The sequence below is a fragment of the Verticillium dahliae genome, genomic scaffold, assembly GCF_000150675.1.
Source record: "Verticillium dahliae VdLs.17 supercont1.4 genomic scaffold, whole genome shotgun sequence".
Classification (NCBI taxonomy): Eukaryota; Fungi; Ascomycota; class Sordariomycetes; order Glomerellales; family Plectosphaerellaceae; genus Verticillium; species Verticillium dahliae.
In genome coordinates, this window is record NW_009276925.1 from 1,816,521 (window position 1) to 1,829,746 (window position 13,226).

The 13,226-nt window shown below is 56.4% G+C and overlaps 5 protein-coding genes across 5 annotated transcripts; 3 read left to right on the plus strand and 2 right to left on the minus strand.

The window, feature by feature from the left end:
- Positions 1-3,263: 3,263 nt before the first annotated feature.
- Positions 3,264-4,544, plus strand: VDAG_02928 (uncharacterized protein; the record flags this gene model as incomplete). The annotated part of the gene is made up of 1 exon (XM_009653581.1): positions 3,264-4,544. One exon carries the CDS (start codon positions 3,264-3,266, stop codon positions 4,542-4,544), a length of 1,281 nt encoding a protein of 426 aa, XP_009651876.1.
- Positions 4,545-4,891: 347 nt separating this feature from the next.
- On the minus strand, positions 4,892-5,959 carry VDAG_02929 (homocysteine S-methyltransferase; the record flags this gene model as incomplete). Its single annotated transcript, XM_009653582.1, has 1 exon — positions 4,892-5,959. One exon carries the CDS (start codon positions 5,957-5,959, stop codon positions 4,892-4,894), a length of 1,068 nt encoding a protein of 355 aa, XP_009651877.1.
- A 567-nt stretch (positions 5,960-6,526) lies between these two features.
- VDAG_02930 (uncharacterized protein) lies at positions 6,527-8,205 on the plus strand. Its single transcript, XM_009653583.1, has 4 exons — positions 6,527-6,869; positions 6,992-7,398; positions 7,510-7,853; positions 7,903-8,205. The coding sequence occupies exons 2-4, from the start codon at positions 6,994-6,996 to the stop codon at positions 8,042-8,044; spliced, it is 891 nt and encodes a 296-aa protein (XP_009651878.1). The 5' UTR covers positions 6,527-6,869; positions 6,992-6,993; the 3' UTR covers positions 8,045-8,205.
- Positions 8,206-8,608: 403 nt separating this feature from the next.
- Positions 8,609-9,466, plus strand: VDAG_02931 (uncharacterized protein; the record flags this gene model as incomplete). The annotated part of the gene is made up of 2 exons (XM_009653584.1): positions 8,609-8,665; positions 8,948-9,466. The coding sequence occupies 2 exons, from the start codon at positions 8,609-8,611 to the stop codon at positions 9,464-9,466; spliced, it is 576 nt and encodes a 191-aa protein (XP_009651879.1).
- A 1,709-nt stretch (positions 9,467-11,175) lies between these two features.
- VDAG_02932 (uncharacterized protein) lies at positions 11,176-11,762 on the minus strand (the record flags this gene model as incomplete). Its single annotated transcript, XM_009653585.1, has 2 exons — positions 11,176-11,344; positions 11,434-11,762. The coding sequence occupies 2 exons, from the start codon at positions 11,760-11,762 to the stop codon at positions 11,176-11,178; spliced, it is 498 nt and encodes a 165-aa protein (XP_009651880.1).
- Between the last annotated feature and the right edge of the window lie 1,464 nt (positions 11,763-13,226).

The following is a 13,226-nucleotide window of genomic DNA, read 5'->3' on the forward strand; positions in this document are numbered from 1 at the left end:
CAGGCTGGCCTGCGTTCCCGGCTACATTTACGAGACGAGGAGAAAAAGACTTCATCAGGGAAAAAGGGCTGCCGACCCAGTTGAGGGCATTCTGATGCAAATCCTCCCTCATCTCTCACATCCCGCGAGACTCATCACGGTTAGCACTGAGGCGATGCTGGATGGGGGATGCGGGCGCCCTGCGGTGGTTGGCGACCCGGGTAAGGACCCAGATGGTCCCCCGGGGAGTTCAAGAGAGAGGCAGAACGTGCGAAATTGCTTTGCTCGTTCATAGTAAACAACAGGCCTCTCGAAGTCTTCCCCCGCTCCGACTCGTGCCCTATGGACAGCAAAAAAGCAGTGGCCATGCTACCTCTGTTGGCCGTTGGCGCCAGGGCTCGCGCGTACTGTGACCCAAGAGCAGACGAGTCGTGGGATAGGAGACGGAGCATGTGAGCTACGGCACGACAAGGCAAGGCAAGGCGAGCCATGGCAAGGAAACGGGAACTGGCGCGTGGATGTGGATGGATGCAATCTCAGTCAACGTGGCGCTGTCGGGGATTGACCGAAATGCAGCAAGCAGCTCAGCGCAATAGAGACAAGTCAGAGCGACAGCAAGGCAGAGGCAGAGGCAGGCATGGCCCATGACATACTGAAAAAGGAAAATCGCTCATAACCGCTGACATCGTGAAAATTGAAGAGGACGTGAGGTCCAAGTCTTATATCTCGAGATGCCAAGTATTTTCCTAGCGCAAGTTGGCTCCTGGGGAACAAGTTAGTGACAAGGAACGCAAGTCTTGGCCAGGGATCCACGAGACCGACAGATACCTAGCTAAGGTAGCTCGAGCTGCACAGCACGGGTCCCCCTTGGCTTGGCTTGTGCTTGGCTCCTCTTCTCCCTCTCCTTCTGCCCTTGTCTTTGTTTTACATTACTTTGCCCCTTGGCCCCTTGACCTTTTGGTGCATCCGACGGGCACTGCCACGATGGAGCATGCAGGCAGGGCGCGGGAGGAAGGGGGGTCAAAAGGCGGAGCGTCCTGTGGCCAGTGGGGGTCGACTAGACTGAATAGCGAAAAGAGGATTGGATGTTGAGGTAACGGAATCTTCCTCACTCGTCGGTGAGCGATGAGCCCACGAGCTTTGGAGCTAGCGAGCGGGCGTTAAAATGTCTCTCGAGATGATGTGAGAGCGGGGGTTCACATCTCGTAACACGCCTGAAGGTACTGGAGAAAATGACGGAGCGTAGTATTCGAATGAACGCAGAGGCCGGAAAACAGGACCACAGTAACTCGGCACGGAGGAGACGGGAGAACCAGCGAGCGAGATGAGGGCGCAGAGGAGCATGTGGTGAACATGGATGGGATGGAAGGCTGATGACGCCGCATGCCTGAGCCGAAAAGTAAATCAAAAGCCATGGAAAGCCTCGGGATGGGAAATACCACTTTGCTGTGCATTCCCCATCTTGGTTCGTCAACGATTCCCCTTTCTCCCCCCCCCCCCTCTCCTCCTCTTCCCCCTCCTCCAACATTCGACGTAACTACGGCAGTCGGTCTGACCGCCTGGGCATCGAAGTCGGCCCACGAGGACGGCTTTTAGGGCTTCCGCAAACAGCTACTGACCGCTTGGCCCCAAGCAAACGGCCAGGTCTCGTCCCTTGTCGCAAAAGAGCAGAGCACACTCTGGTCAGTATTGCGTGTCCCGCCACCCTCGGACGGGGAGAGAATTGCTCATGAACCTCGTCCTGTTTTCTTCGTGATACACATCTCATAGCTGCCCATTGGCGTCGTGGCTGTCGTCGTCAAATAAACACCGGACCTCGATGTGCGGCGCCGGGGTCAATACGCCGATCTCTCTAACCCCCCTCTTGGCACGACCTTCCCGCAGCCTCTTCCCGTCCTCCACCACCCAGTAGGACCTAAAGTCGTGGGCGGCCTCCTTGGCAAAATCCGATCTCCAGGGTAGGGTCTTCCACGGCCGGGCCCCCGAGTCGTTGGATCAAGGGGCAGGCAACTGAGTAGGGTGTATGAAATTTGACAGGTAATGCAGCCCTGCAGTTTGTGTGCCCTCCACCCCCTCCCTCATCGCTGGACCATCGCCGTTGCTGCAGCCAGGTCGGCGACTTAGACACTAGTAGCCTAGTAGCCCCCCTTGTGAGCGAAAAGGAGGACGAGAGACGAGAGACGAGAGACGAGAACGAGCCGGGGTTCACCGTTGCCGAACGCAGAGGCCATGCCTATGCAACATGCAGTCAATGCCTGGCAACATGCAGTCAATGCCTGGCTGCTGCTCCCCATCCTAGGTTGCACGTCCCATGTGCCCCGTCCCACGTCTGAGGTTTGTCTGTCCTCCAAAGTCCACAGGTGGGTGAGCCATTTCACAACGAGTTGAGAGCCGGTGGGTGGATGGGTCATGGGCGCGCGAAACACTTGTCCCTGTCACTCGGCTACTCCTAAAAGTCAAAATTCCGTAGCGGCTCCCCTTGGCCGTCATCTGCCCTTTGTCGTCCAAGGCCAAAAATGGCAACAATCCGACTCGCCTCGATCTGAACGACTCGCTCAGTCGCTCGCTCGCTTGATCCGCTGCCGATGGCTTCGGCGAACGTGCCCATTTTCGCGCGCCCACGCAACACGTCCACGCACACCCTCGATCTTTGTTGCCGCACTTGGTTTCCGGTTCCAGCTCACGACCTACTCATGACGTCGACACACCAAGACGAGTAGCCCCGGGACCTGGACTGAACTGGACTGGACTGGCTGGCTTGTGCCCCCTCTCGATTGAATGATGAGTGGCCGCTCAGAGCTGGGTCTCCGAGTCGGTCGGTAGCTGCTGCGCCCCAAAAGGGCCCTTGCTCTTCACATGGAGACCATGGAACGCCCACCCATCCCCTTCATAGGCAGCCACAACTCGCGCTTTTTATCTGTCCTGTCGCCTCTGTCGCTGCTCTCCTAGTTGGGCACCTGTTGCCGCCGCCGCCGTCGCCGTCACCGATTCTATTGCTGCTGCCGATACTACTACTGTTCTTGCTACTGTTGTGGGCGCGCGCTTTGGTTCGGAGGCATAGTGGATTGCCCTGCCCACTCGTGTGCTGCCCTGCCTGTCCTTGTCGCTGCTGGCCCATCCATCCATCTGGTTCGCACGTCTCCTGGTTTCCGATACTGGGCCTGCTTTTTTCGTCTTCCCTGCTTCGCAACGAATCCTGTGTTGGCTGGCTGCGTGTCTGCGGCCATCAAGCCCCCTTCGGATCAGCCTTCGTGCCGGCATAGCACTACCGTGCCGGTCCCGACATGTCCACCTGCTCTGTCGCCGCCGCTGCTCCAGCGCATCAATCAATCTTTGGCCAACCTCACTGTCCATTGCCCCAGCAGTCCGCGACGGCGCACTCTCGCACCTACAAAGTTGGCCCCATCAACCCCAAAGCACAAGCCCAACCGCCGCCAATACAGATGCAGACGCAGAAGCAGCCGCAACCACAACCACAAATGCAGCACCAAGCGAGAACGCAACCTGCCGAGCTCGCCCTCTCTACCCAAACATCTCTTCCCGCCCTGCCCAAACCACCTCGCCGAATCATGGCCGGCCTGCTGAGCATCGCCCCCGAGTTGCGTGACCTGATCCTTGAGGAGGTCCTCCGACTGCCCGAGCGGGAGGCGCCCGCGGACCCGTCCGTCAGTCAGGACCGAAAGCGTCGCAAGTACCGCGACGACATGCGTTGCTCTGATGGCCACGATATATGGGTAAAGGAGAAGAACTTCTTGGCCGCCGCCCAGGAGACGCCGGCCATAATGCTGGTTAACCGGCAGCTGCACGCCGAGGCAGCAGCGGTGATTGCCCGGACAAAGACGCACTATCGGCTCGACGTCATGTACGTCAAGGAGTGTGGACTGTGGCCGACTTGGCTCTCTGTCCCGCGCTTGGCCCATCACGCCGACAGCATCTACGTTCAGTTTCGAATCTTCGATCCTCCCACAGATGTCAACGAAGACTGGCGCAATCCTCGACAGTTTCTTGGTGGCGACGGCGGACCCGCCATGATTGTTTGGAACTTTTTCGCCATGATGAAGGATTATCTTCTGCATGGTCCCACGGCTTTCGAGAGTCTCGTTGCCACCAAGAACTCTTTTTCGGTGAAGACGCTTATTCTCGATATTCTGCCGCCGCCGCCTGGGACCAAGGACGACAACCTTGGGTTTCCTTCTGGCTCGGCTCAGGGGTCCCGCCTCGAGCGCTTCGTCGCCTCGCGAATGGCAAGTCATCGTTGGCCGATCCCACCAGAAGGAATGGAGCACACAATGCCCGCGGAGAAGCTCGCCATCTTCATTGCTGGCAGACTGAGCAGCCTGCTGTCTCGGCACGAGGATTACGGCGCACCAGTCTTCCACCGGGTCGGAAGCATCGATATTCGCGTCGGCGGTGAGACGAGGCGGCTTTTCGATCTCGACGAACTGCTCGACATGATCCCGACACGACCCATCAAGGGCAAAACGCCTGAGGAGACACTCAAACAGCAGAAAACCATTGACGATTGGAAAGCCACAATGTCCAAAAAGAGGAAGACCTGGGGCTAGCGGGTGGGGCATGGCGCTGAGGGGGAAAAGGCGTCATAAAGACGACCGTTTTATGGCCGCCGATGATCGGCCATTGGTGAATTGTTTTCTGGGATGGGAATGATTACATGAATCGAAATCCTCCGTGTACGGGGGATTCGTACATACTCTTTCTGGGCATGGTGCATTGGGCGGACTGGCATAGGTGGGCGAGCGGGCATTCGGAATGGCGAACTGGTTTCTTTGGGGCACTGGGGTTTGTTAGGCTGCCGAGAACTCGGCTCGGGAGGGCCGGCGCATTGGAGGTTCTTGTTGGGTTCGATTCCATCATCGGTATGAAATGATATGTAAGAAGCGCGTTGAAAAGATCACTCGTTCTTTGCCTGCTCATTGCCGTTCAAAACGTAATCGCGGAGCCTTGCGAGGTGGGCATGGCTGGCCTTGCAGCATCCTCCCACGACAATCTGCTTCCACTTTCCTCGAGTGTTGGCGTCGCGCACTATCTCGGCAAGCTGTTCCTCCCATGGGGCGCCTTGCACCTTGCCGCCTGCTGGTAGCTCCCAGGTCTGCGTCGTTGTGTTGTACACCTCGCCGTCAGTACCGTCGGGGTACAGAACCAGGGCCGGTGCCTCGTTGACGTGACCCGCTTGGACCTGGTCGGCAACGGCTGCTTCGAAACGGGCGATAAGCTCCTTGAGCTTCCAGACCTTGGTACAGTTGATGCCGATGCCCCAAGGTTGGGACCGTGCCACAGCTGGATTCAACATGGCGTCGACAGCGGAGCTGATGCTGGCCCCATCAGGCAGGGCCATTTCCTCGCCTGGGAAGACACAGGCAATCCAAAAGGGCGTGTTGGCGGCCTTCGCACCCAGGTCGTCAAGGGCCTTCCGTGCGGCCACAATCTCGTCCAATCTCGGCATCGTCTCGACGGCAACATATGAGACGGGCGATGAGAACCCGCCAGCCTCCTCGAAGATACGGAAACGCTCCAAATGCCAGGCGGCCAAGTCTTCAGGCGTGTCGTGCTCGGGGTCGTATTTTCCGGTGTACTCCTGGCCAGGAATCATGCAAGCGCCATAGGGTCCAACACTCAAAGCGACCTGCCCTCCGTTTGCCTTGCCGGCGCTGTGAGCAATGGCGATAGCGTCGCGTGCATATGACGCAATCTTCGTCCTGTCGATGCCGTCGGGGAAATGAGCCGTGCGTGTATTGGCGAAGCCGTGAATAGAAAATTGATAGGTTGCCGTCAGGATAATGTCGACTGGGACATCACCAAAATCCTTTTGGCAAGCGAGGAGGGTGTCTTGGTCGCTCACAAGCATGTGAGACGACCACAGAGGGGTTGACTTGTCGAAGCGCACGCCGTACTTGTCGCCAAGGGAGGTACCCAAACCTCCATCCAGGATGAGAACCTCGTTTGAGGGAGAAGACGACATGACGATTGGTTCCAGGGATGGCCCGAAAAATGCGGTGATTTATATTTTCCTATGGCCGTCGTGGGTTTTGAGCAGCCGTCGTTGTTTCTGGGTGGGAAAGGGACAGACGGGGGTTTCCATACCCAAAAACGGGCCGTGGGCTACTGATAGGTTTCTGCACCCGGGCTGGGGGACACAAGCGATGACTAACAGCGCTGTTGGGTAGATGACGCGTCCCTATAGGCTGCCAAGACACGGACGGAAGCCCCTGCCAGCGACCCTGCTTAAGGCGCGACGCACCTGCCTTAGGGGCCCCGTTCTGTGGACGTGCCTGCCCACCTTGCATTGCACTTGTTGCAGAGCTCCTGCTCAAATTGCAGTGCTCCTGCTCTGAGTGAGTGGAGGGGCTTGTCAGGGAAGGTCCACATGGCTGTAAGGCGGCATTCTAGGCCTGATGATGAAACTGGCCAGACCAGTGTCCTACTGTCAACATGTCAGCTTGATTACCTTACCTAAGGCGATGATTGTGGTCATGAAACCGAAGCGTTGTTGCGGCACAATCGAGAGCACTTGGACTGATGAAAGATTACTCATAGTTGAGTTTCAGCGATTTCCGTCACATAGGGCAGGTGCCTGCTTTCTATCCCCAATACCGTAATCGGTCTTAAACACAGGCAGGCTACAAGAAGACATGGTTGCCCGAAAGTGGTGGTTTCTTGATATCAAGGATTTCTTCATGATTTTTGTCTGACATTACGCGCCGATCTACATCCTTGTCTGCGCAACACACCTGGCAACTGTGACGCAACTGGTGCACCTGCCTGATTGCTTTTCCTGGCAACTTCCTCAGCAGACTCTGATGCCAAAGAAGGTGCAAGAGAAGGAAGTCACTTTGCAGACTCATTTTCGGACTTGTGTTCCTTCGCATAAAGTGCAAAGACTTTATCTTCCTCAAACAAGCTCCACAGGCTGAGTACATCTACAGGCATCACTACTTCCAAAACGCATCGCGCCCACGGTAATACACCTTGCACTCCAGGAGCTTAAAGACAGCCATGGAAACCCCACCCAATGAGTTCGAAACCGATGAAGAGCGGTATCTCCCAGTCAAGCCTCCACCTCAGCCTCCTAGACCTTCCCGTATGGCTTCAGATATTTCCTTGAAAGAACGTCTTTCAGGAATGCGCTTCGAGACGTATCCCTTCGACGTCTTCTACTCCTCGCTAGGAAATGCCCTCATGACACAGATGAGAGGTCGCAGAAAGGACCGCCGCCTAGTGCAGCATGACATTGCGCGCTGGGTTGAAAAGTTCATCAGCAGTCCAAACCCACGTGTCATACGTTGGCGCAGCGTCATCGCCAACCTCAGCCGCAACGTCGGCGACTTCCACAAGCTCCCTTTATGCTTCGCCCACCCGTTTCTCACAGGAGAGACTATTATTGTCAACTCGAATTTCACGGTGACGGACTTGCTCTACTAGGATGTCGAACGCGTCAGAACACCCGCCGGCGTCTTCTTGCCTCTGGGTATGGGGCTCGCCAACTTTCTTGCCCTCTCACGTCACATCTAGAAAGATGACGAGGGTCGCTACCGCGTTGACGTTGTGAGAGAGTTTGACATGGCTGAGCGTCACTTCTGGGCATCTGTCTTTGGATCGTTGGATAAAGCTTCCAAGGCGGAGGCCACAGGAAACATCAGCCTCATCCAGGACGCTTTTCGCCTCAGCACCCTGCTAAACTATTTCCCTCTCGATGCCGACGACGAGCCACAACCACCATCGCGTCTTCTGGTCGAGAACTTACCATTCTTCTTAAGCTATCGCATTCCTCAAGTGCGTGGCCCGCAGGACGTTGCTTTTGACGACGAGTTGGAGGAGAGGATTGAAAATTGGCTTTGCAAGCCCACAGCGAATGGGCAAGTTCCAATAAGTCCGGTTTTTGATACTCATACTGATGAAAGGCAGAACCATGAAGGAGTGGAATACCCCTCGAAGACAGGCAAACCAGCTTCGCAGGACTGCAAAAGCCGCAATAACTGGGCCGACCAAGCCTCTCAAGGTTATTAAGGCTGTTAAGCAAAAAAGGACACCAGAATATCATGAGTGAAAAAGAGGAAGAACACCTTTCAGATTGTTGTTCGCCAAGGCGATTGAGCGGAGACCTTGCGTTGATTAAGCGGCGTCTTATTTTCTACTGTTTCTATAGAGAACGTTGATAGCCCTCTTTAACCGCCGGGCCGGACCCAAAGTTGGCGGGATTCCGGTTGACAGAACGCCGCCGTGACATTGCAGATAACGTCGTATGCTGTCACATATGGCCAGACAAGGTCATCGACCCAGCCAAATCTCGCCCCTCGCCTGAGCTTTGCATGACGAACGACTTCCAGCACAAGTTTCTATTCACCAGAACCGCGCCTCATGCTTTCCACTGTAACAACCCGCTTCAATGCCACTCAATGTTGCGTTGCATGTGACATGTCCTTGGTTTACATGAGTACATCCTATGGCGCCGGATCACGTCGACTAAAACAGCTCAAGTAGTCCGAGAGGGGTTCCGCTCCAGAAGGAGATGGCATTATAGCATGGCCAGGCCAGTGTGCATATAAGCTTCGCTGTATCCTATTACGAGTCACCTGTAGCATCAGTCATTGAGGACTTGAGTTATTTCACGATGCTCGCTTACATGCTGCCAGCCGTCTTCCTCCTCGCTCATGGTGCCCTTGGGCAGGTCCCTCCTCAACCCACACGTGGCGCAACTCAGAGCCTCTACGGGCAGTGTAAATGATGACCAAACACGCAGACCATGCAGGATTTCGATGCTGACTCTCCACCTTCAAGGCGGCGGCGCAAACTGGGAATATGCGACAGCTTGTGCCCCTGGCTCGACATGCTACAACGACGGAAAGTAAATGCTCCACTCTCCCCGGGAAGAACTCCCAAAGCTTCTCGCAACCCGGTTTCCGTTTCCTTGCTAAACGCACCAGCAGCCCCTTGGTACTCCAGTGCGTAGCACTACGAGCACCTGCCCCCCGACCACCCTCTCTACCCCCGGAAATGGGGGAACCAGCCGTCCGACCAAGACGACGACTGCCAAAGTGACGACGACGTCCAAGACCAGCTCGACGTCCAAGGTCTCGACGCCGACGCGGACAACCTCGACCGCCGTCTTGACCACGACCAAGCCCGTGACGACAAAGCCCGCCACAACGTCCAAGACGACACTCAAGACGTCGACGACAACAACAACAACGTCTACTTCGAAGACGCAGGCGACGACCACCTCGAAGCCGAGCACGACAACCACTACGAAACCACCTCCCGAAGTCACGACGCCGGCACCGCCGCCCGTAGGCGGAGGACCTATCACGCTGACGCCGAGCACGATCCGTGGGCCGACACGAACAATCGCCTGGCCCTGAGGCACCTGCACACCTATCACAAGCCTCTTCAGGAAGTGTCCCAAGTTAACGGCTGGGGAAGAGGGCCGCTATTTCATCGTATGGGAAACACGAACTCGGTTCACAGCTAGCACAATCCCGTCAAGTAGTAGTGCACACATCGAATCGTCTTGATGATGTGTTTGAAGACAATAAAAACATCATCTCCATATAATTGTCGGGCGTCATCCTCACGTAGAACCCCTCAGAGAACAGCATGCCCAACCCCAATGAACGCGGTCCGCTCTGTCCGATTTTCAACGCCCCTGGCCATATGCCCCCCGTCTCGTGATATCGCAGCCCCCGATCCAGCGTAGAAAAGAGCCCCCTCACCAAGCAAGCTTCTTCTCCCAACCCTTCCACCGCCAGCAAACCTTCCATACAAGCAAGCGACGCATCGGCGCCATGACTGTCCCATGCAAAGCTAACAGACGGCAGCGGCCCATGCCGACCAAAGCAAGGCAGGTCAGCAACGCCCAGAACCGCCGGATTTGTTCTGGTCGGTCGCCACGTGACTCGGCACCTAGAGGAAGATTCCGTGGCGGGGGATGGATGGATGGAGACAGTATGTTAGCGGCCATCGCCGCGTGGCGTCTCACCTGGGCTACGGCACCTAGGCGGGCTGGAAAGGGGCGAGTCACCCTCCCTCCCGGCGACCTGACTCCATGAATCAGACGGTGATTCGGCGCCGACGAGCTGGACAGACCGCAGCTGAAAGAGCGACAGAGACAAAAACTAAGAAAAAAAAACTGAATCTCTGAAAAAAGAAGGGGAGACTTTCGAATCAGAGGGGGCTGCGCGCGACGTGGGGCTGAGACAATCTGTCCCGTCCCCAGCAGTCGAGTGTGAGTCGAGTACGCCAGTGGTATGGAGGCCCTTCGCGGGCTCAAGAAGGTAAGGGATAGCGTGTCGTGTCGCAGGACTTTGTCTTTGGGTGATGCAAGATGCAAAATGGAAGATATGTCAAGCGTGGGCCAGTCACGGCTAACACTAGCTCATGTCCCGGACTTCGGACGCTGGTCGCGCCAGAGCGTCTGGCGCTTGAATCATGCCAAGTTCACAACCTCCCGTCGCTGGTGCAGTCGGTCAAGTCAACATGTGTTGAAAATCAAAACTTCGATTTGGAGGGAATTTCTCCCACTCCCCATAATTCCGCGCCGGGCTCGCAGGCCTAGAGAACATTGCCTCAAAATGTCCTACGTACATGAGCCTGAATGATCAGACCGTAAACCCAATGCCCTTCCGAGTAACGCCCGATGATGCCCTGAACCGGCTGGTGCCCAGCTGATCAGTGCTGGACCCCAGTGATGATATCGTTAGTGTACATGCAAGGTAATGCGCCGATGCTGTTGGTTTTTTGTTTGTGTTTCGGCCGCGCCAGCGTGCGTCGTCAGAGATGAAATCGGACGCGGTCGAATGGTGAGGGTACCGTGGGTGGTGAATGGTGCAGAAGTTAAAGCTAAGTCGCGAATGGCTAACTCGGGCCATCTGGGGTATCATGCCTCACAGCAGAGGCTGGTTTCGTAAATGCAATATGAATAATAGGGTCGGCCCCAAAGATCAGGTGGACCATCTTCGAGGCTCCACAGTGAAGACTGCGACAATGGGGGGGCGAGACTCGTGCGACTCGTGCAAGTCGGCAACGATGGTGTGCGCATACACAGAATCGTTGTCCGTCGCACACTGCAGTCTGCAGAGAGATGCAATGGCGACGTGGGTACTATTGTTACCCCGGGCGATGAACCGGCTGGAGTCTCGCGCCAAGTCGTCAAGTATTTGCGTCAGTGCTCGCAGGCCGCTCTTATTTCTTGCCCTTGGTACCTGTAGCGGTGATCTTGCCAGTGGTCATGAGATCACCGATGTACTTCTGAAGGAACTTGTTGTTGTTGTCGAGCTTGTCGTGCTCCTCTCGTACGGCCTCGATGCGGTGGAAGATGGTGAGGAGGGATTCCTGTAGTGCCTTGGCATGCCTGTCGAAAGGGGTAAAGGGTCAACATTGCAATTCTTCTGAGGCTTTCCATGTGTACTATGGTGCATTGGTGTGGAGGGTATGGCCTACCTCTTGAGTTCCTCTCTGGCTTCCCTTCCGAGGGCCTCGATGTCCTCGCTCGTTCTTCTCGGGCTCATTGCGCGGACATCGTCGGGGCCGAAGGACTGTTCGATGGGACCGACGGCGGAGCTGTCGCGGGGGACCACGAGGGGACCGCTGGACTGTCGACTGGGGAGGCGTGGGCGGACTGGTCTCGGAGCATGAATGTGGTGTCCCTCATGATCATTGTCGACAGACGACGAAGACGAGGAGCTCGACGAGGAGCGCTCGATGCGGGAAGGATGGATCATACTCTCACCGTTGTCGCCGTGCTGCTGATCCACATCCATGGGGTCCATGGTGCTCAAGACGGCAGCAGTGCTTCTCTGAAGGCGGGTAAGTGGAAAGGGTAGAGAAGGTCGAGGTTCGACAGAGCGACGGTGATTTGATAGAGCCTGGGATGTGACGAAGGGGTCGTTCTTCTTGAATACGTGTTTGACAGGTAGAGGTGTATGAGGGTTGCCGTGGTACCGGGTCGAGGTTTTGCGTTTGCGAAATATGTAGTGTGGGTGGTAACGTGGGTGGTATCGTGGGTGTGGTAGCGGGCTTATGAGGTTGGTGTTGTGAGTGGTTGGAGGGTGGGTAGCGGACGGAGGTAGGTCAGGTAGGCGCAGGACGCAGGAAGGGTCGAAGTGACTGGGAAATCAGGGGCGTCTGCGCGTATAAGGTTGCGGATTCGATCGGTGGGCGGTGCGAGGCCAAAGTTGCGTCAAGGATGGGTTTGCCACCGATTCGAGCGACTGGAAAGAAGTCGGAACGAGAAGAGAATAACGGTGACTCGACACGACAAGACACGGGGAAGGGGGGAGAAGAACTCGGGTGACGAAGGTGGGAAAAGGCAGAGGAGGGTGGTGTGCACAGCAGCAAACAGCGGCAGCAGCAGTAGCAGCAGAGGCAGAGAGGCCAGGGTGCCAGATGCCAGGATGCCAGGATGCCAGGGTCCCCGTCCGACGAGATGGGATGGGGGTGGGGACGGTCTTTCGTCGTAGTGCCTGTGTGGGAGGGATTCGGTGGCAGGACCGTCAGGTCAAGACAGGAAAGGCTGGTTGGGAAGAGAGGTGGGGTGGGAGGAAGGCAAGTTGGGCGGGCGGGCAACTACAGATGGACAGGCAGGTGGGTTTCTTTGGGGGGGTTGTCCGCGTTAGAAAAAGGGAGTAGCGGCAGCGGGTAGGCGAGCCCCCCAAAAATTTAAGGGTCCAAAAGCCCGCAAGAGGGCAAAGCAAGGGGGAGGGGGAAGTCGATGGATGATCAGGAAACCAGGAGACCGGACGAAACAAGCAGACCCTGCGGAGCCCAGTATTGGGCACCAGCTAAGGCAGGGTATCGACGCACGCCAGCAGGTGACTGATCATGAACTGCTCGGATGGAGCATAAAAAAGTAAGAGACAGGAGGGAAGGAAGGGCCGCAAAGTAGGCAAAATGGGTCCCAAGGAACAAGCAGGGCATGAACAAGCACGACGATGCTGACGAGAAACGAAGGACGGAGGATCCTCTGGAAAGAGCCGGTGTTGACTTGTTAAGGCTTTACATGGTAGAAGGGGAAGGGTAGCCAACAGCAGCATATTGCGGAGACCTGTGACTGGCGGGTGCCACTCCGTCCAAGAAAGACTGTGTGTATCACCAGCATGTACGATTTGAGAGGGCAAGGGCCGAAGTAGGTGATGGATAATTCGCTGGGAAAGGTCCGCTGTTTGACGCCCCTTGCCACCAAATGAGGGCCAAGAGAGCGACGTCTCCACCCTGTGGGCAAGTGGGCGGGGAAT

What these genes read in the sequence shown, in the direction of transcription:
- VDAG_02930 (XM_009653583.1), top strand. Translation starts at nt 6,994, where the DNA reads ATGGAAACCCCACCCAATGAGTTCGAAACCGATGAAGAGCGGTATCTC. An exon ending in TTGTCAACTCGAATTTCACG is followed by an intron (nt 7,399 to 7,509) that starts GTGACGGACTTG and finishes CGTCACATCTAG; the next exon opens with AAAGATGACGAGGGTCGCTA. An exon ending in TGCAAGCCCACAGCGAATGG is followed by an intron (nt 7,854 to 7,902) that starts GCAAGTTCCAAT and finishes GATGAAAGGCAG; the next exon opens with AACCATGAAGGAGTGGAATA.